At 34.8% G+C, this 20,900-nt stretch overlaps 1 protein-coding gene across 2 annotated transcripts in view; it reads left to right on the top strand.

Moving 5' to 3' along the window:
- Positions 1–20,323, top strand: part of LOC149529262 (L-idonate 5-dehydrogenase-like) — a 211,193-nt gene extending 190,870 nt beyond the window's left edge. For both annotated transcript variants that reach the window (XR_016359197.1, XM_089811711.1), the window contains one exon: positions 19,926–20,323. Coding sequence is in view for 1 of the 2 variants with exons in the window: in XM_089811711.1 (XP_089667837.1) it covers positions 19,926–20,118 (193 nt within the window). In the remaining variant the exon portion in view is untranslated. The remainder of the gene's footprint in view (positions 1–19,925) is intronic.
- The last annotated feature ends 577 nt before the right edge of the window (positions 20,324–20,900 follow it).

Raw genomic sequence — 20,900 nt, 5'->3', positions numbered from 1 at the left:
TCACCGGGAGACGGGGAGACTTCAAGGTCTCCGGTACTAGTACTGGTACCGATACGGCAATTTTTCAAATAGGAGATGGGGGTACTTGGAGACGGCAATTTTTTTTAAAATTTTTTTTAATAGTTTAAAGAGTCTAATACTAAAAGTAAATACAAAATTTGAAAATAGTAATACTGTAAGACTAAAGTAAATAATAATAGTAATGTCACATTAAAAATCAAAATAGACTCATAGAGTCAAAGATTTTAAAACTCACATGATCACAATATTGTATCTCATAGACATATTTGTTTTTCGAAGATTGCATATCGCTGAGATTATCATTACATATTCAAATTTTAAATTCAAAAAAGTATAGTTTGATGCTGAATTGCCGATATGCAAACAAAAATGAACACTTTGTACAATAAACAAAAAACAGAAATATATCTAGTATTAGTATATCGATGGTACTATCATCTACTCCACAAGGTTGTGATCAACAATCTCAAGGTCTTCAGCTATCACGCTCTCCAAAAAATCATCACTCTCCAAAAATATTTTAAATGATTTAATCATTTAAATTGTCGAATAAAAATAAATTTTTTTAAGTGTTTCTAATGTTTTTAAAGTTATTAATTTATTAAATAAAATATTTTAAATGATTTAATCATTTAAATTGTCCATGGTCTTAATTTTTGCATTATAAACATTAAAATGAAGGCTAAAATATATAAAATTATTTAATATTATATTTTACATTTATATTTTATCAGGAGACTTCGGGGAGACTTCACTTTTTGGTTTAGGAGATGGGGAGACTTCATGAGACTTTGTCATGAAGTCTCCAACCTTTTTTGAGGTCTCCGAGACGCGACTTTTAGTGGGGAGACGGGTCTCCCGGTAACCATGATATATAATCTCCCTTAATATAAATATTATATATGTATATAAGTTTATATATATATACATACCTGTTGTGAGGTTTTCACACATCGCCCCAAATCTTGGGGACCCCCTTTTTTCTTAATCACCTCGGCAAATTTTTGGATTGCCCAAAATTTTTGAGTTTTGAAAATGTCACACCTTGGCACCTTCAGGACAGATATGGGGAGGCTTAGCTTATTTTCACCCGGTTTTCTTAACTTGATTTTCCAGAGCTATCAATTTTATCCTTAGGCCGAATAATTTTCTGAGTTAATTTCAACTTGGCAGGATAAAGTTGTGAATTTTGTACTTAGACATCTTCTTTTGAAAATTTTGTTTTAACTCTGTAAATTTGGATAATTTTCAAAAGAGAAATTTTTTAGACTTAAGTTTTTGGAAAATCTCAAATTTTTCTTTGGTGAAAATTTTTAATTTTGTTGAAATGAGGAAAAGTGCAAAAAATCAATTTTTGGTTCTAAATGCAATTTTAATTTTTTAATTTTTAGCTTGGCAAAATCGATTTGGTAGAAAATTGCAAAAAATTGGCTTTAATTGGATTAATTGTCTTGAAAACTTTTAAGTTTTTAATGAATTTAGTAATTTAATATTAAAAAAATGGCTTTTGGTTAGCCAAAATCCAAATTTAATGACGTATTAATTACTAAACCCTCATTAAATGGAAATATTTAACACCCTCAAGGCCATTTAATTTCGTTTTGCAATTGGAGCTATAATTGGTAAATTTAAAAGTGCAATTTTCTTTTGGCAAAATTAATTTTTTTGACCTAAGTGTTTAATTGTGGGCCTTAACTTGAATTTAATTTTTGTTTTTTGTTTTCTCCTAGACTATGTGGGCCAGCTTTATGGAGAAAGAAAATTGGCTATAAAGGGAGTCTCCTCCCCATCTCATTTTCACAAATCATTTCTTCCTCTCCATGTGGGCAAATTTTGTGGAGGAGCAGATTTTTTTCAGACTTGAGCGAATTTAGTGGAAGGCAGTTTTTTGCATGCTTGGGCAATTTTTTGCTTGTATTTCTCCATTTTCGAACCTTGGCAATTTTTCTTGTGGGCAGATTTTTGCATATTTTGGTGGTTTTCTCCTCCATTTGTGGGCTGCGATTTGTGCCCTAGGTAGCATTTTGGGCAGATTTCAGACTTCATGCTTGGGCGGATTTGAGACAAAGACAAAATCTTCCATTCTTGGCATTTTATTGAGGCAGATCTGATTCTGATTTTTGAGCAATTCATGGTGAAGGTCTGATTTTTTTTCGTACTTAGGACTGCATTTTATACCAGATTTTGGCAATTTTGTTGGGAGAAGAGATACATATGAAAGTTTGATTTTTGCATAGAAGGCAAGTGTTGGATAGTTTTAGGAGTGTAAATTTCTATTTGCAAAGGGATTTGAACTACTTGAAAGTCATATCCTAGGTTCCGAAAAGTCGCTGTAAGTTTATCGGTTAAGGTGAATTTTCATCATCTAGAGTTGCAAGGAGTGCTTAAGCTGACATCCATCTTTCGTTCTAGTCTAAGGATTGCTCTGCTTGGTTCTTCTTGCCTTTTGGTCCACCACTCTACCATCCCGTAATAGGGCGACGAGCATGGAGGATGATAGTGCAAGTAAGAATCCCAAGCGGGCGAACACTAAGAAAGATAAAGAGGATATGATGTCCAATACTTCCTTCTTCTCGAAAATGAAGAGAATAACCGACACCAATATCTGTACAGTGGACATGATACGGATGAGGGACAGATTGAAGGAAGGACAATCCCCCTTAGCAAAAAGGATTTACAAGAGTGGAATTGTACATGCAGCGGCTTTTTCTCCGACATTGCCTTGTCCAGAATTGATTATGGAATGTGCATCTAGATTTGATCTAAACAGTAATTCCATCATTTTTGATGAAGGGAAGAGAGTGTTGGCCAGCATCGGCGAACAAGCAATTGAAGAAACATTTAACATTCCCCAGTACAAGGGCATGACAATTGTAATGATGGATCAAACAACTAAATCATTTCAAGATAACCAAGAGGCCTATTACACGCATCTAAAGCAAAATTGGAAACTAGTAGAGAAGAAAATGGACCAATCGACATCGAGGCAATAAGTCAAGAACCTGAGGCCATTGGTGATGCTTTGTTAGTTGAACCAAATCCAGATTTGGGGAGATGCACTGCACCACTATGGTTAAGGCAAATGCTTATGCCAAGAGGTGAGGTGGTAACGGCCCATACAGCTGAGGACATCCGAGGGTTAATGGAAAAGGGTGATAGCAAGAACCAAAAACAAATGACAATCCCCCTTGGCAAAGAAGATATCAACGAGACAAATTTTGGATTGAAGTTGGATGAGTTGGGAAAGGTTGCTATCAAGAAAAAGCATTTGGGCACCCTTTCCTCTCTCAATGCTTTTATTGGATTTGAGAAAGAATATGAGAAGGATCACGAAAGGATACTACAAGCAACAAGTGGCGTGGCGAAGTTAGCAGAACTCAGTGCAAAGCACACACCCTATCCTCTTATGGGAGAAGTTAATGAAAGGCTAGCTAAGTTCATTGCCTTAGCTAAGAAAATGAAAGAAAAGGGAAGATTTATATTAGAAGATCATTTGATGTAAGCCCAAGTGGCAATTTTCCTTTCTTCTAGAATAGGACAAGTGTCTATTTCTGATTGGCCTCCATTTTGGTGCCTTCTCATTGGTTGCCACTTTTTGCACTTTTTCATTGATCCATTGATGAGGTGGCAGCTTCTCATTGGCCGATGGGGTGGCAACCCTAATTAGGGTTTTGAGGATCCAATCTGGATTGTTGATCTTGTTTTGATCTCCACTGTCTGTTGTATTTTTGGCCCCTATAAAAGGCCATTTGCTCTCATTTGTAAAGTGGTTGGAGAAATTGTTGTGAAGATAATACCAAAATGCTCTCTTCTTCATTGTTGCGATTTGCATGTTGATTAAGAACATTGGGTGTTATTGCATGTTTTCTACTTCCACTTAGATTTCCTTTCAAGTTTTTAAAGTTGGTTTCATTTCAAGTTGCTAAGTAGGAGTGAAGTAGAAGGATAGTTGTATGGTAGCATTGGTAAATTTTTGATAGGGATCAATACTAGGCCACTAGCATCCTAGCGGCTGGTTGGGAAGCTTTGTGTGGTAAACTAGTCTATTATTCCTTCGAATCATTGCACCTGTGGAAGTGAGGCCACTAGTCAGCTCTCATTAGGTTCGATCCTCGTCCATTTGCTAACCTTCCATTCATAGGAGTAGGAGTAGAATAGTAAGTAGTTGGGTAGTCGAAGCTTAGAGAAGCAAGTTAGAGGAGTAAGTTAAGTATTAGAACACATCCATTCACCTTCCACAACCATCGCTTTCCCATCAACATCATCACTGGCAGACACATTCTCAATCACCACCACCATCAACATTATCTGCCTCCGCACATTTCACAAACCAAGTCACCATCACCTTCATTCCACCAAAGTCCAAGTCATCCTTGAATGAATAGCGTAAGGCTGCCTACGTGATTACTAGCAAATCACATCGATAAAATTGAGCGAGTATCCAACAGTGTAAGGAACATTGGAGTTATCCTCATGTCTCATGAGCATTAACTTTTCAAGAGAGGAATTGTATGTTTGATACTCCGTATCAAATGTTCAATTGCTAATATGTTATGTAAGTGATACAAAACTCGCATCAACAATACCTTGATGTAATTTATCCAAGTAAAGCTACAAAACATCAACATTCCCTCTTAGCTAGGGAGGATAAACACGTGACCATATATTGACTCAATGTAATATACGAATATCTTTGATCAGAAGATATTCAACATTTTGATATCAAGAGTATTGGTCTTCCAGAATATCAACATATGATATTCACCAAATACTCAAATAAGGTTTGATGTCACATCTGATATCATGGGTCTTGGTCTCCCAAAATATTGACATTCAATTTCCACCAAGTACTCAAAAAGTTTTGATATCACATCTGATATCATGAGTATTGGTCTTGCAAAATACATGATATTCACCAATTACTCAAAAATGTTTGATATCACATATGATATCATGAGTACTGCCCTCCTAGAATATCATTGATATTCACCAAATACTCTTTGAGTAATGGCCTTCCAGAATGTTGAGATGCAAGATACTCACCAAATACTGTGAGTAATGGCCTTCTAGAACATGAAGTCACGTGATATTCACCAAGTACTCTGTGAGTAATGACCTTCTAGAATGTCAAGACATGTGATATTCACCAAGTACTTTGTGTAATGGCATTCCAAAATATCAATATGCATAACATTCACCATGTACTCAAAATAATAATGAAAGTGTTTATAAGGTATGTGCGCATGCATTCTCATAATGCTTACCATATAAATATGCACCATGCAAACTATAATTTGTCATGATCTCCATAGACATTGTAAGATATTCATCATAATAGAAAAGTAAGCTATTGTAAGATTGTCACCTTTCAATAACAATTTGAAAACTTGCATTTACATGTATACGTGCATAGTGTTGTCCGCCTCCAAGACATGAAGGAAATTATATTTTCGTACATATATTGACCAAGGTTCTATATTTCCTCTTTGGATATTGTTCACCCTAAGCAATATAGGACAGCTCAATGATGGGCCCACAAAGGTAAAAGAGTCTAAATGTAATCCAAGGACTAGCCTTTGATTCTATTGGTTTTCAGAGATCGTTGCAGATATACTAAACACTGCCATGTATGTGTTATGTGTTTTCCAACTACAGCTACCTCTTACATTTATAAGAGAGTGAGAGAATAGACATGTCCCTTCATGGGACATGTCTGTTCATTAAGATAATTAAAATCTCTTAGTTTTATATATATATATATATATATATATATATATATATATATATATATATATATATATATATATATATATATATATATATATATCTTGATGTAATTTATCCAAGTAAAGCTACAAAACATCAACACACCCTCTTAGCTAGGGAGGATAAACACTTGACCATGTATTAACTCAATGTAATATACGAATATCTTTGATCAGAAGATATAACATTTTGATATCACATTGGATATCAAGAGTATTGGTCTTCCAAAATATCAACACATGATATTCACCAAATATTCAAATAAGATTTGATATCACATTTGATATCATGAGTCTTGGTCTCCCAAAATATCAACATTCAATTTCCACCAAATACTCAAAAAGTTTTGATATCACATTTGATATCATGAGTATTGGTCTTCCAGAATACATGATATTCACCAATTACTCAAAAATGTTTGATATCGCATATGATATCATGAGTATTGGCCTCCCAAAATATCAATGATATTCACCAAATACTCTGAGTAATGACCTTCCAAAATGTTGAGATGCAAGATACTCACCAAATACTGTGAGTAATGGCCTTCCAAAATATCAAGTCGTGTGATATTCACCAAGTACTCTATGAGTAATGGCCTTCCAGAACATCAAGACATGTGATATTCACCAAGTACTTTGTGTAATGGCCTTTTAGAATATGAATATGCATAACATTCACCATGTACTCAAATTAATAATAAAAGTGTTTATAAGGTATGTGCACATGTATTCTCATAATGCTTACCATATAAAAATCTACCTTGCAAAGTATAATCTATCATGATCTCCATAGACATTGTAAGATATCCATCATAATAGAAAATTAAGCTATTGTAAGATCATCACCTTTCAATAACTTTTGCTAATACAAGTGACATCATTTAGAAGTCGTCACTTATGATGTACATAGGGGGAAGACCCATTAAAATCACATAGTCACGAGGTATATTAATGAATCACAGTCCTCTTGACTGATACTATTTATTAATCACTAGATAATCCCTCTCAACATGGTTTACTCCCTCTGAATCAATATGTCCAAGATCACCGAAGGTTGCCTGAATCATATCCTCTATCTGCTCCCTATCTTTCAAGGTTGCTTCTAATGAAATATCAGGTTCCTTCTGAACCTCAGTCTCCTTATTTTTCCTACAAGAACATTCTTGGAAAAAATCAAGACAAATAATTCTTATAATACATTTAGAATTACAAATAAGAGGTTGATTGCAATAAATAGATAAATGTAATACTCAAGGAAAATATCTGTACATAAACATCCTTGATGCAATCTTTTATACTTCTTGATTCATCCTCTTGATACTAATGTCAATACTTCCTTTAATTTACATTTTGCACACATTTGTTAAATTTTTCACATTATTCTGGTATTTGGAGAATCCTTAAGGGCTCGTTTGGTTGTCGAAATGGAAATAGAAAATTTGGAATACGTTTTCAATTTCTTGTTTGGTTTGTCAATTGGAATAGGGAATGTGTATAATATGAATACATATTCCCATTTTGCCTCTAAAATGAGCTTATACCCATTCCAAAAAATAGTTGTTATTAAAATAACCATTCATATTTTCAATATTGCATTCCTATTCTCCATTCCTATGCCTACAACCAAACAAGCCATAATCTCAGTTTATGTTGGTCAAGATCAAATGGAGATCATTATCTTACATACCAACATTATAAAAGTTATAGAAAACATGGTCATGTCAATCAAATCTCCCATTATGACACTGTACCATTTGAATCAATCTTTCCATACATAAGATTTTATATCAATTATAAAATATCACTTTAAATATTCTTGAGTCATAATATCAAATAAATATTATTTCACTTATATCTACGTATAAGACAATAAATGAATAATTATATAAAACAAATTTATAACATAAAAATAACTTCATTGTACTTACTTCCAATCTGTGGAATGACTTTCATATATCTTTAATTTGACTTACCTTCTTTGTTGCATATTCCAAAATACTATGCGCGATTATATTTCTATCAAAATAACAACGATGTCACGGAGGTCTTATCCGATGTGCCCAATCCAAGTCACAAGGTTGAATGTCCAATGTATTTGCAGATCTCTTTGTTTGCTATCAAAGGTGGGGTGAGTCCTCCTTGCTCCTGTGGCACAAGACTGGACTTTGATGGGCTTCTTTCTTGTTAAAAAAACTTCCTTCTTCCTTGTGTTTATGACTCCATGGGGTACGACACCATTGTATAATATGTCGATTGGTTTGGCCAAACAAAAGTTACTATTTTTACATACCATTTCTCTTATATTTTTCCCATGCCTAGAGTTTTGATGTTGTCAACATTGCTCTCCACACTGGTATGCCAATATCACAGCCTATTGAATTAAACAATATACCAATTAGTATGAAATGTTTGCGTATAATTTTACACCATTAATCCCTTGTTGTGAGACTTAGTACCCAGATCATTAGAAAATATCTATATGCACCCACGATCATGCAGACTTGAAGAATGAAATAGTTTGTTTGGGCCAAAAATTGTTTCATTGTTTTGACTTCCCTTCAAACAATAAACCACAAGCAGACGATGACCAGGCACAAGGAGTTCAACAGTTGCTACAGCACTCTCTAATAATATAGCTTCCCAAATCTTGTTGTTTTAGATATACACATGCTATGGCTCAAAACTTGTGTCTCGTCTCCATGCAATTTATGTTCCTCAGATTTATGACAATACCTACAATCCACTTAATATTATAGACGCCTATACTCTGATGTCGATATTTCAAAACTTCTCAATAAATATTATCTTTCCCAAACAGATTTTGAGATTCCATATCAATATATCAAACATTAGAGGAAGCTATAATTATTTTCGACAAATGTTTCTTTCCAATATTTATATTGAACACAATATTTTCCTATTTTCACTAGCATCCATGGCAAAAAAGACCCACGCATTCTTTAGTTCTGATAAGCTCCAAATTACCAATGAAATATGAAATTTCCACTTTAATCATTGAACATATATTCACAGCAATATTCTTAGAAATATTAATACGAACTTTAGAATGGTTGATAGAAATTAACTCAAGGATATAATTGGCGCATAGGCTTTATCAGATACCTCCTTAATAATACTGTTGTTTATAGATATATTTAATGAGTTCAAAGTATTCCACGATGCATTCACAAATAAATAAAAATTCGCACTCAAGTGATGTGATCATAAACTCAGAAAAAAGTTTAAGATGCATAGGAATAATATTTTATGATGAAACTTAAAGCAGCTTCAGTGTTATATGAGTAATCCATGAAGCCAAAATATCTTTCAAGATTGTGACCTTCTCTGATGCCATGTTGGTTTTCCTGGATCACTGCAGATGTACTAAGCACTACCATGTATGTGTTATGTGTTTTCCAACTATAACCACCTCTTACATTTATAAGAGAGAGAGAATGGACATGTCCCTTCATGGGATATGTCTGTTCATTTATATATATTGTTAATAATGTCTAATGAAGATTTACTTACAATAACCAATATTGATTAACATAGAGACATGTCTCTTCACCAGACATTTCTCTTCTACTCCTATATATATGCATTCAGATCTGCACTTGAAACACACATATAACATATACATTGCCATTACATTTGCATCTTGAAAACTTAACAGGGCACAAGAAACAATGATCTTGTGTGTCAGAATATCGTAATATTGTTGAAAATGTCATTTTTGGAGGCAAAGAGTATTAATAAATATTACCATTCAATTATTTATAATTGCAAAGTGCATTTAAGTGAAAAGTGTGCTCATGAAGCTATTGGGCATTGGGTGTGAATGAGAAGCCAAGTTTCATTTTATATTATAGAAAGGTCTTAATGAGGAAAATTGAACCATCTTTTGTCTATTGCTCTTTTTATGAATTTGGGAGCTCGTGAGGGTTTCGGCGTTAGTTGTTGGAGAGGAATGATTCCTCCATTCTTTTGGCACTTTGAGCTGTTGAAATATACAGTGAATTGTGCTCTGGTTCTGAGGATTATTTCTACAGTTGGGGTTTGACAATTTAGCACTGAATCATACCGAATTGATCATATTATTTGCTGTGATTTGCTACTGGTTTGGACACCAATTTGTAGCCTTCATTTCTGTCCAAGATACTGTTTCTCTGAAGGTGTTTGTGAGCTGCAATTTGGCATTTTAGATCTGCTACTGAATTCTACACTGAGCGGCCAATCTGAGAGGGCAATGTGGGGGCTTTTCTGAAGCAGCATTTTCCTTACCAAGGCTGCATTTGAGGTTTACAAGGAAGCATGTTGCATTTGCTAGCAGTGTTCTTCATAGAGCTGCAATTATCAGAGTTCATGTGGAGTTTTATTTTTTCTGCTGCTATATATTAGATGCCAACAACATTTGCACGCTCCTTGTTAGCTATTTTTATATAAGTTGTAGTTGTAATAATTACAAATGTTATAATTGTAATTCATGGATTTATGCTGGCAATATTAGTAGTTTCATTCTCATGTTATTTGTTTCTCAAGCATATCTATATATTCTGAAGAAAACTACAAAAAGACATAAATCCAAAAAAAACCAAAAGCATTCTCCAACATTGCTACAGCGTGAGTCAGCTGGGTTCCTTACTGGTGCAGGAGCACCCACATAAAGTATTTAGGTCAAAGTTTTATATAAAGTATTTAGGTCAAGTTTTATGTATTTAGGTCAAGTAGGACAAGTTTTATGTATTTAGGTCAAGTAGGTCAAGTTTTATGTATTTAGGTCAAGTTTTATGCATGAGCCAACTTGAGAAATTTATCTTGATTTCGTAATTAGGATAAGATAATTTTATTGGGATTTGTACATATCATTGTGGGGTCATTCTTGTCCATTCTATACTAATCTAGAATTTTCTATTTTGTAATAATCTAGAATTTTTCGTAGACCGTCTTAGCAAGTATAAATAGAGTCTTAGGTTTAGGTTTAGGTCAGGCTTGAGAGCAAAGTTTATGGAAACAAAGTTACGAAGAGAAGAAATCTGCAGGAAGAGCTAATGTATGTACGGTTCATTTGATAAATTAAATAGAAGAATTTTATAATCTGTCTCTTGCTAGTGCTAGTTCTTATTGCTATTGTGTTTGCTTCTGTTGTGTTTTACCTCTGCATCATTTTTGGTATCAGAGCTTGGGGAAAGCTCTTGAGGCAATTAGATTTTATGTCTGGATCGGAATCAGAAGCTGAAACATCAAACATGGTCACTAATGCTGAACTGGCAAAGAAGATGCAAGAACAAGAGAAAATCAATAAGTGGTTATTAGATGAATTTGAGAAGATGAAGGGCCGGATGGAAAAGAAAAAAAAGGTCTCCTCAGAGCAAGAGGAAGAAGGGGAAGAAGAGGATACCCTAGAGCAGGAGGTGGTTAACTTACCTGCAGATCAGAGATACTTTATAGAAGCCCTTGAGAGAGTTGGTAAGAAGGATGCCAAAGGTGACCTACCCATCTTCTCAGGAAAAATGGATGCTGATGTTGTTGTGGATTGGATAGAAGCCTTGAACAACCATTTTGAATGTGAAAATATAGCAGAGAAGGATAAGGTAAAAATTGCCAAGTCAAAGTTGAAGGGACCAGCCCTCACTTGGTGGAATTTCATCCAAGGAGAAAGGGTCAAAGAAGGTAAGAACATGATAACTTCATGGGAAAGGATGTGTGCCAAGGTGAGAGAAACATACTTACCTGAGGATTATGAAATCCAACTTCATCGAAAGAGACAAAGTTTAAGACAAAAGTAGCTAGATGTCACTGCCTATACTGAAAAATTTCAAAAATTAAGCCTGAGGTCAAAGCAAAGTGAATGTGAAAGTATAAAAGTTGCTAGATATCTCAATGGATTGAGGTTGAACATTCAAGAAGAATTTAATTTATTATGTCCAGGTACAATACAAAAATGTTATCAACTAGCATTGAAGGTGGAAGCCAAATTGAAAAGAAGACAAGAACAAAATAGCAGAGGAAGAGGAAGAAATCAAAGGGGAAGAGGAAATTTTCAAGGAAGAGGACAAAACCATGAAGATCATAAGGAGATAAAGCAAGAAACCAATCAAAGTGAAGGAAATTTCAGAGGTAACTTCAGAGGTAGAAGAGGAAATTCAAGAGGTGGATTTGGTGGTAGAAGGGCAAGTTCAATTGTTTGTTTCAATTGTAATAAGGAGGGACATTATGCATCTAGGTGTCTAGATAGAGCAAGTTCAAGTTCACAAGGTGAAAGAAGAACCCATTTGGTACAAGATGATGACTACCAAGAGAAGGAGATGGCTGACTCAGATAGTGTACTTGAAAGAGGAGAAAGTTTAATGATGAGAAGAGCACTTTTGAAAGTGCCTACTACCATGGAACCACCACAAAGGAAAACTATCTTTAGGACTGCTTGCAAATCTGGAGATAAGGTATCTAAAGTCATTATTGATTCAGGATCTCCTGAGAATTTAGTTTCTCTTGAGATGGTTGAGAAGTTAAAACTTAGGAGAATACCTCATCCTTTTCCTTATAAGGTTTCATGGCTAAAAAAGGGTCAACAAACTCTCGTAAATGAGCAAGCATGGGTTGATTTTCAGATTGGAAAGTACAAGGACAGAATTTTGTGTGATATAGTTGATATGGATGCATGCCACCTATTATTTGGTAGGCCTTGGCAATATGATTTATAGGCACAGCATGATGGAAAACTCAATATATACACCATCAAAAAGGATGGAAAGGTGATTAGATTGATTCCATTTGCTGATCATGAGGAAGTGGAAGAAAATAAGGAGAGGGAAGCCAACATTATGATGGTTAATAAAAAGGAATTCTTACGAGACATGAAGGATGAACCTAAGCCTTGTTTTCTTTTGATGCCAACCCACAACCACAAGAACTCATTGGAAAAGACAGAAAGGAGGTTGAAACAAAGAAGGCAATTCCTAATGAAGCGAAAGAACTTTTGGATAAATATGAAGGTTTGATTTCAGAAGGTATGCCAAAATCTTTACCACCTATATGAGACATTAGTCATTGTATTGATTTAATTCCTGGAGCTACTTTACCCAATAAGGCTGCATACAAGATGACACCACAACAAAATGAAGAGATTGCCAGACAAGTAAAGGAGTTACTCGATTCTGGCTTGATTACGAAAAGCTTAAGCCCATGTGTTGTACCTGCTGTTTTGGCACCTAAGAAGGAAGGAACCTGGAGATTATGCATTGATTCTAGAGCCATTAATAAGATTACAATCAGATATAGGTTTCCAATGCCAAGAATTGAAGATTTGCTTGATTGTTTGGGAGGTGCAAAGTATTTCTCCAAGATTGACTTAAAAAGTGGGTGCCATCAAATAAGGATAAGAGCTGGAGATGAGTGAAAGACAGCATTCAAAACCAATGATGGATTATATGAATGGAAGGTAATGCCATTTAGACTCTCTAATGCTCCTAATACCTTTATGAGACTGATGAATGAAATACTCAAGGACTTCAATGGCAAGTTTGTCATTGTATATTTAGATGACATATTAATTTTCAGCAAGACAAAGGAAGAACACCTAGAGCACGTTGACATGGTTTTGAGAAGACTTCATGAGGAGAAACTGGTAATAAATTTAGAAAAATGTTTGTTTATGCAAGAGGAGTTGACATATCTAGGTTTTGTGATCTCTCAAGGTTGCTTGAAGATGGATAAAGAAAAGGTAAGTGCTATACTATCCTGGCCACCCCCAAAAATAGTTGGAGATGTTAGAAGCTTTCATGGTCTTGCTACATTTTATAGAAAATTCATAAGAAATTTCAGTCATATATGTGCTCCTATGTTAGAAACTATTAAAGGAGGAAGGAAGTGTAAGTTTTCATGGAGTCAATTAGCAAATGAAGCTTTTGAGTTGCTTAAGAAAAAGGTTAGTGAGCAGCCAATTCTTTCTTTACCTGATTTTAACAAAGTTTTCCGAGTAGAATGTGATGCTAGCAAGGTTGCTATAGGGGCAGTTCTTAGTCAAGAAGGAAAACCAGTGGCTTTTTCAAGTGAAAAACTCAATGAAGCCAAGCAGAAATACTCTTCATATGACTTAGAAATGTATGCATTGGTTCAAGCTCTCAAAACGTGGAGACATTACTTATTGCCAAAGGAGTTTGTTGTGTATATCGATAACCAAGCACTTAGTTTTCTAAATAACCAAGACAAATTAAGTCATAGGCACATGAAATAGATGGAGTATTTACAGGCCTATACCTTCACCATCAAGCATAAGAAGGGCATATCAAATAAGCTTGCTGATGCTCTTAGTAGAAGGAATCTGACTGTCTCCCAGATACAGCTAGAAAGTGTGGGCATTGAAGCACTCAAGGACATGTATGTAGCAGATCCAGATTTTGGTGACATCTACAAGGTATGTATGGAGTTTGGTGAGAGATACCATGCTGATTTTCCTGATTTCTTGATACAAGACAGACTTCTTTTCAAAGGAGGACAACTATGTGTACCCAGGTGCTCTATGAGGACAAACATTATCAAAGAGAAGCACAGTGGAACAATGGGTGGACATTTTGGTTTGGATAAAACCTTAGAATTGGTTAGAAGGTACTACTATTGGCCTAAACTTCAAACTGATGTGAGAAACTTTGTGGCAACATGTATGATTTGTCAAAGGGCCAAAGGAAGGACTACAAATGCTGGGCTTTATCAACCTTTGCCAATACCATCTAGACCTTGGGAAAGCATAACAATGGATTTTGTAATGGGGCTGCCACAGACACAAAAGGGGTATGATAGTGTATTTGTTATAGTAGATAGGTTCAGCAAAATGGCTCACTTCTTACCTTGTAAGTCAACCAATGATGCTTCTCATATAGAAAATCTCTTTTTTAAGGAAGTCATAAGGATTCATGGGCTACCCCTCAATATAGTTTTAGACAGGGATGTGAAGTTCGTAGGGCACTTTTGGAGAACTTTATGGAGAAATCTTGGAACCAATTTATCATTTTCATTAGCCTACCACCCTCAAACTAATGGCCAAACAGAGTAGTTAATAGAACATTGGGCAATTTGTTAAGAACCCTCACAAGACAACATGCAGCAAAATGGGATGTAATCCTACCCCAAGCTAAATTTGCATATAATGACTCCATCAATAGAAGTACAAGAAAATCACTATTCCAAGTGGTATATGGAATTCATCCTAGAGGGATTTTTGAGTTAAGGGATATGAGTTCACAGCAACAAGTTAGTGCCCAAGGAGAAGAATTTGCTATTGCCATAAAAGAAATCCATGATGAAGTCAAAGAAAAACTCCAAAACAGCTCTAACAAGCATAAGAAGCATGCAGAGCAGAAACGGAGACATTTAGAATTTGAAGTGGGAGATTTAGTATGGGCAAATCTCAAGAAGGAGAGGCTACCAAAAGGTAAATCTACCAAACTTATGTTGAGAAAACTAGGACCAAATGCTTATGAGATTCAATTGCCACCTGAGATTGGCATTTCTCCCATCTTCAACATAGCAGACCTCACACCATTCAAAGCAACCATTGAAGAAATTGATACAGGACAGATTGCTGATACAGAAGACATTCAACATCTACCATTTAAGCAAACACCACAACTAGACAAGATACTTGACACCAAAGTCATTAAGCAGCGAAAAGGACGGTAGTCCAATCAGTATTTGGTAAAACTCAAAGGTTATTCGGATGTAGATGCTGTGTGGATGACTGAACAAGATATCAAGAAGCAAGGTACCACTCTACAAGAGCTCATCTCAAGTGGGCTTGAGATAAAATTTCCTGGGGAGTATGGTGCAGGAGCACCCACATAAAGTATTTAGGTCAAGTTTTATGTATTTAGGTCAAGTAGGACAAGTTTTATGTATTTAGGTCAAGTTTTATGCATGAGCCAACTTGAGAAATTTCTCTTGATTTCGTAATTAGGATAAGATAATTTTCTTGGGATTTGTACAGATCATTGTAGGGTCATTCTTCCCCATTCTATACTAATCTAGAATTTTCTATTTTGTAATAATCTAGAATTTTCCGTAGACCGTCTTAGCAAGTATAAGTAGAGTCTTAGGTTTAGGTTTAGGTCAGGCTTGAGAGCAAAGTTTCTGGAAACAAAGTTACGAAGAGAAGAAATCTGCAGGAAGAGCTAATGTATGTACAGTTCATTTGATAAATTAAATAGAAGAATTTTATAATCTGTCTCTTGTTGGTGCTAGTTCCTATTGCTATTGTGTTTGCTTCCGTTGTGTTTTACCTCTGCATCACTTACAGTGGTATCAAAGCTTGCATGGTAATTGTTTGACAAATTTCAAACTACTAGAATTGAAGTCAGAACCGGTTGGGGTTCATTAAATATAGTGACAATTAGTTGGGCATGAGAAACCAATCTTGTGGAACAATCATAGCTCTCATTTCTGGCCGTCAGTCATTTAATAAGATGGATGTGAGGATTTTATGCTGGTTGTGGGTTTTAATGTACCAGCCTCTCTCCATACTAGGGCTTTATGGGTTTCAGATTTCAATGCAGAAATAGTACTTTGGGTCAGCAAGGGAGCTGTTTTCAGAAATGTATTGTGGTATTTTTTCACTCTTAACTACTGGTCAGTCAATTCTAGCAAGAGATGTGAGGACATTCCAATGCCAATGCTTGCCTTTTGGAGTTCATGGGACTCAGTGTAGACTCTAGAATTGCTTGAGAAAATCGGGAATTGTTCCTTGTGGAGTTTGAACTTTTCACATATCAAATGTAACTGTTTTCATGTAGTGAAAAATGTTAGAAATTAGTCTTGCTATCTCTGTACTTTGTGAATGACGAACTACTAAATGATGCTCTATTCTTTCAGCCATATAAATGCCCATCATTATAATAATATAATATGAATATTTGATATGTTTATGTATTGCAATTCATAGTCAAATCATTTACAGTCTGAAAACTCTCTCAAGAGATTACAGATAAAATGCCTCACCATTAAACAATGGAAGAAGTGCAAAAGTTTACTATAGAATTGGGCTTGGTGGTTTACAGTTTGACCATTGATGCCATCATTCTAATCATTCTCTGTAAAGATGTAAGAATAATTTCCATTTGCATTTTCTTGTGTTCTTTCCATGATTTATATTACCATTCCTCCTACAATAATTAGTATAGATACTGACTCAGTTGCTTGTTATTGACACCACCGTTATAACTGCACACTTTTAAAATAAGAAGTTTAAGAATTGTTTCCATTTGCAATTTTCTTATATTCCTCCATGATTTATATTATTGCCCTTCCTCCAAAAATGAGTTATATTATAATTGAGAAACTTTAACACAGCAATTACTCAGCTGGCCCACATTTTAAAAATTGGGATTTTGGAAAAACTGGGGAAACAATTGGCAGAAAAATATTAATTTCTTTAAAATATTCTTTAAAAAATGTTAAAACACATATACACTGAATCTGTAGAGCATATTACTGATTTCCATCGTATATAAATCAAAATGAGTTTAATCTTAGTTGCCGGATTCATCCTTGACAGACCGGATCCAGATCCGAATTCAGGCTTGGATTTGGGCAGGATCCGCGGCCCACAAGCCACAGCCTGAGGATCCAGCATGGATCCGCCGCAATACAAGGCACAAAAACATAAAACGGAGGGCTTAAGTTAATTTTTTTTTTTTTTGCTTCAAACCCTAAAAACAATGCTTTTATTCATGATGCAAGTTCATTTGTTCTCTATTTTGCTTTCTCATAGTTGCCAGTTTGAAGTTTTTTAGTACACACACACACACATGCACACATGCATATACATGAATTCTCCACGAATCATAATTGGGAAAAAAATCCCAAATCCATGCATCCGATTCACGTGCCCAGATTGGATTCGGCAACTAAGAGTTTAATACATATCATAGACCAAAAAGCAACTGCAACCTCTGAATACATATAAATCACAAGTTTTTGTATCAATGAAAAATATAAATAATAGATTTCATCTATGAGTAAAGCTCGAAAAAGTTGGTTACTGTTATGTGGGTTTCTGAAGTAAATGGTACAGCTGGAATATCCTCAATAGGTACCTCAACAAGTGCCTCATCCGTAGTGATAAGATGAGGATCAAGTTGTGTCTGCATCTGCTGGCTGAGCAACCTTGCCTTATGCCTCCTCATATGTTGTCACTCCCACCTCCCATTCAACTGCTTCCCGCTCTCAATCAGCTAAGCCATCATTAGTTGACAATGGATCCATATTAACATCATCAAGCTCAGCAATCCAATATGAATATGGATCAATCTAATCAAGATCAAGAGCTTCATGTGAACTCTTCGCTTGTACATTCTTTTCATGCGACCAAGGTTGTACTGCGCATATGCAAGGCCATTCAAGTGATTTTGAGTCAATATATTGTGCTTCCTTGTGTGAATAGCCTTTAAAATGCTTTAGTTAACTACATTATAGGAAACGACTATATAACAACCCTCCTATATTTGTGAGTTGTTTTGATGGAATATTTGATGTGTTTCCGGGCTGTGTATTGGATATGTTTGTAAATTTGATACAGGGATACACGCTCCCGAGTAGGTGCAAAGGAGTTTCTGGCTACTATGGTTGTAAGGAATGATTCAAGAGATGCCATGACCATGGGAAGCTAGAAGGTCGTGGTAAGGAAAAATACATATCAAAAACTATGAAAACATCAGGCTGTTACAATGTCTGATGAAGTTAAAGAAGATCAATTAGTTGCCTTTGGCTAAGAAAGGATAGATCGGATAACATATCCAAAGAGGAAAAAAGCAATATTTTTTCCTTCAATAACAGAAGCACAACTGACAGTTTTCAAAATTTTAAGTATTAAAGCATATCTTACTGCTGATCTCTGAACATGCAATATTCACAGCCTGTTATGTCCAATTTAGCATAAGGAAGACTGATATGATATATCATAAAATCTGTGTCTCTGCTAGCTCAAGTTAGAAGTTTTTAAGTTTTCGTCAATAGATTAATACAGCTCCTGAGGCTGGTAAAAATCTTGCGAACTGGCACTCGCAAGTTCCTATTGCCAGAATGTTGCAACCCATTTATATTAGAAATGAAATATAGGCAACTTGGAAGTTAACTGAAACAACATTCAAATGTATTCTCAGCATCACTGCAGATGCTTCCAAGCAGAAAAAAATAATCGTCGTGAAGTATTAATGATCCCAAAACTGCGGACATCCTACAACACTCAATTTAACGACTCGCAAACAAACAATTATTAGAGTTCAATACTAGGTTTCTTTTCTAAAAACTTGATATTAACGTGCATACTTGCACTTTAAATTCTATCCGTGTGTGCTGCACTAACATTAACTTACAACATTAGTACCAACAAATCCATTGCCATTAACTGTAGTATCCACTCGCTTCTGAAAACATCAAGATTTTAATAAAAAACAAATCATACAAATGCTAGGTTTCGCAAAATATCAGCACCTGCTAACTCATCTCGGTTTCCCTCTCCCTATCAGAATTTCAATTACTATATCATACAGGAATTGGTGCTTAAGATAATAGTGATCCCTGCCTGAGTTGATGCTGCCTTAATCCAAATCCAGATCAACTTCAAATAGCAAGGAATGGATGGCAGATTCCGCCGTATTTTAGTTTCTTGAGAAGAAACATTAATGTAAATAAAAAAAGCATTTGATGAAACGTACTTTGTTCATTACAAAGAGAATCTACTTGCAAATGAGCGTAAATTGCTCCTCACCATAACCGCGAGACAAATAACAAACGTAAATGGGGAGTAGGTGAATTTTGGAGCTAGCTAGAATTGCAATGCTCTGCTCAAGCAATGTACTTTTTAATCCATGCAAAATGCTCTCCAAATATAACTGGAGAGACCATTCTATTACGTAAACCCTTTTTTTTTTGAAGTGCATAAATCCTATACATTACCATGCATTTATATGTGAATAGTGTAGATAGTCCTATGCAAACATGACCTACAATCTTATAGAGAGTAACAATAATTGTTAACAGAAATGTTTTTTCCAGAAAATGCTTGCTATTTCCACTTCAAGCATTGCTCAATCAATCATGTTTTTTTATAAATGTAAATTAACAGAGTTTATTCTGGTCATACAGAGAAGTGGATGTGCTTGGCATATTCAGGCACAGGAATGCATATGGTACATGCATCGAGCTGTTGCAATCTAAAAGAATTGATATACAAAAGCTCATCACTCATCGCTTTGGATTCTCTAATGATGAAGTGCTAGAAGGCTTCAAGATAAGCGCTGGTGGAGGAAATGCAATTAAGGTCATGTTCAATCTTTGAGTTTTTACTGGCATTAGCTAAGAGATCAAGGTGGTTGACCATCTGATGTGGACTGAGCACTGGTTTCCTAGAGCTTATCTTTGTTGGGGCCGACGGTGTAGGAGTGGTGTTTTTGGTCTTTCTTCAAGGTCTTGAGTGGCAGATGGCTATTATTTAAATTCTATTCTAGATATAATATAATTTAAATTTTACTTTTGAAGACTAATTCTTTTATTTTGTTTTTACATGAAGAGATGTAATAGACTGTTTTGTTTTTGTTTTTTAACAAATTTAGTCGATAGGCTGTGTGCCAAGAACTTTGTTTTCCTAAAATTAATTTTTAGGTCGGAAAATTGTCAGTTCACTCAATTTTAAAAATCAAAGCTAAATAAAGAAAAATGTGAGTTAAGAGTGGAGAAAGCAACTAATAAATTTCTAAATGAATAGGAAAAAAGAGGGTTAAAATTAGAGATAAATTAAAAATTAAAAATTAAATAAAATATCATCTCAATAAATTAAATTATAAATAATTTATAATTTAAATAAAATAGTATTTATTTTTTAAAAATAAACAACCAATAATAACTAATTAAGTTAAATAAATAAATTTAAAAATAAGAGTTAATAGTAGAGATAATAGCTAATTAAGCAAAATAAATAGAAATGTTTAGATAATTTATAGTCAATTTATAGTTATAATTTTTAAGTTAAATAAATAAGGGAAAAAAAAGTCAATAGTGTAGATGATAGTTAATTAAATTCAATAAATAGAAAAAACAAGAGTTAGAAGTGGAATGAAATGA

The sequence above is a fragment of the Cupressus sempervirens genome, chromosome 11 (genome assembly GCF_028749045.1).
Source record: "Cupressus sempervirens isolate cs-2001-9-10 chromosome 11, ASM2874904v1, whole genome shotgun sequence".
NCBI lineage: Eukaryota > Viridiplantae > Streptophyta > Pinopsida > Cupressales > Cupressaceae > Cupressus > Cupressus sempervirens.
The sequence above is the reverse complement of the archived record's forward strand: the minus strand, read 5'-3'. Positions and strand labels throughout refer to the sequence as shown.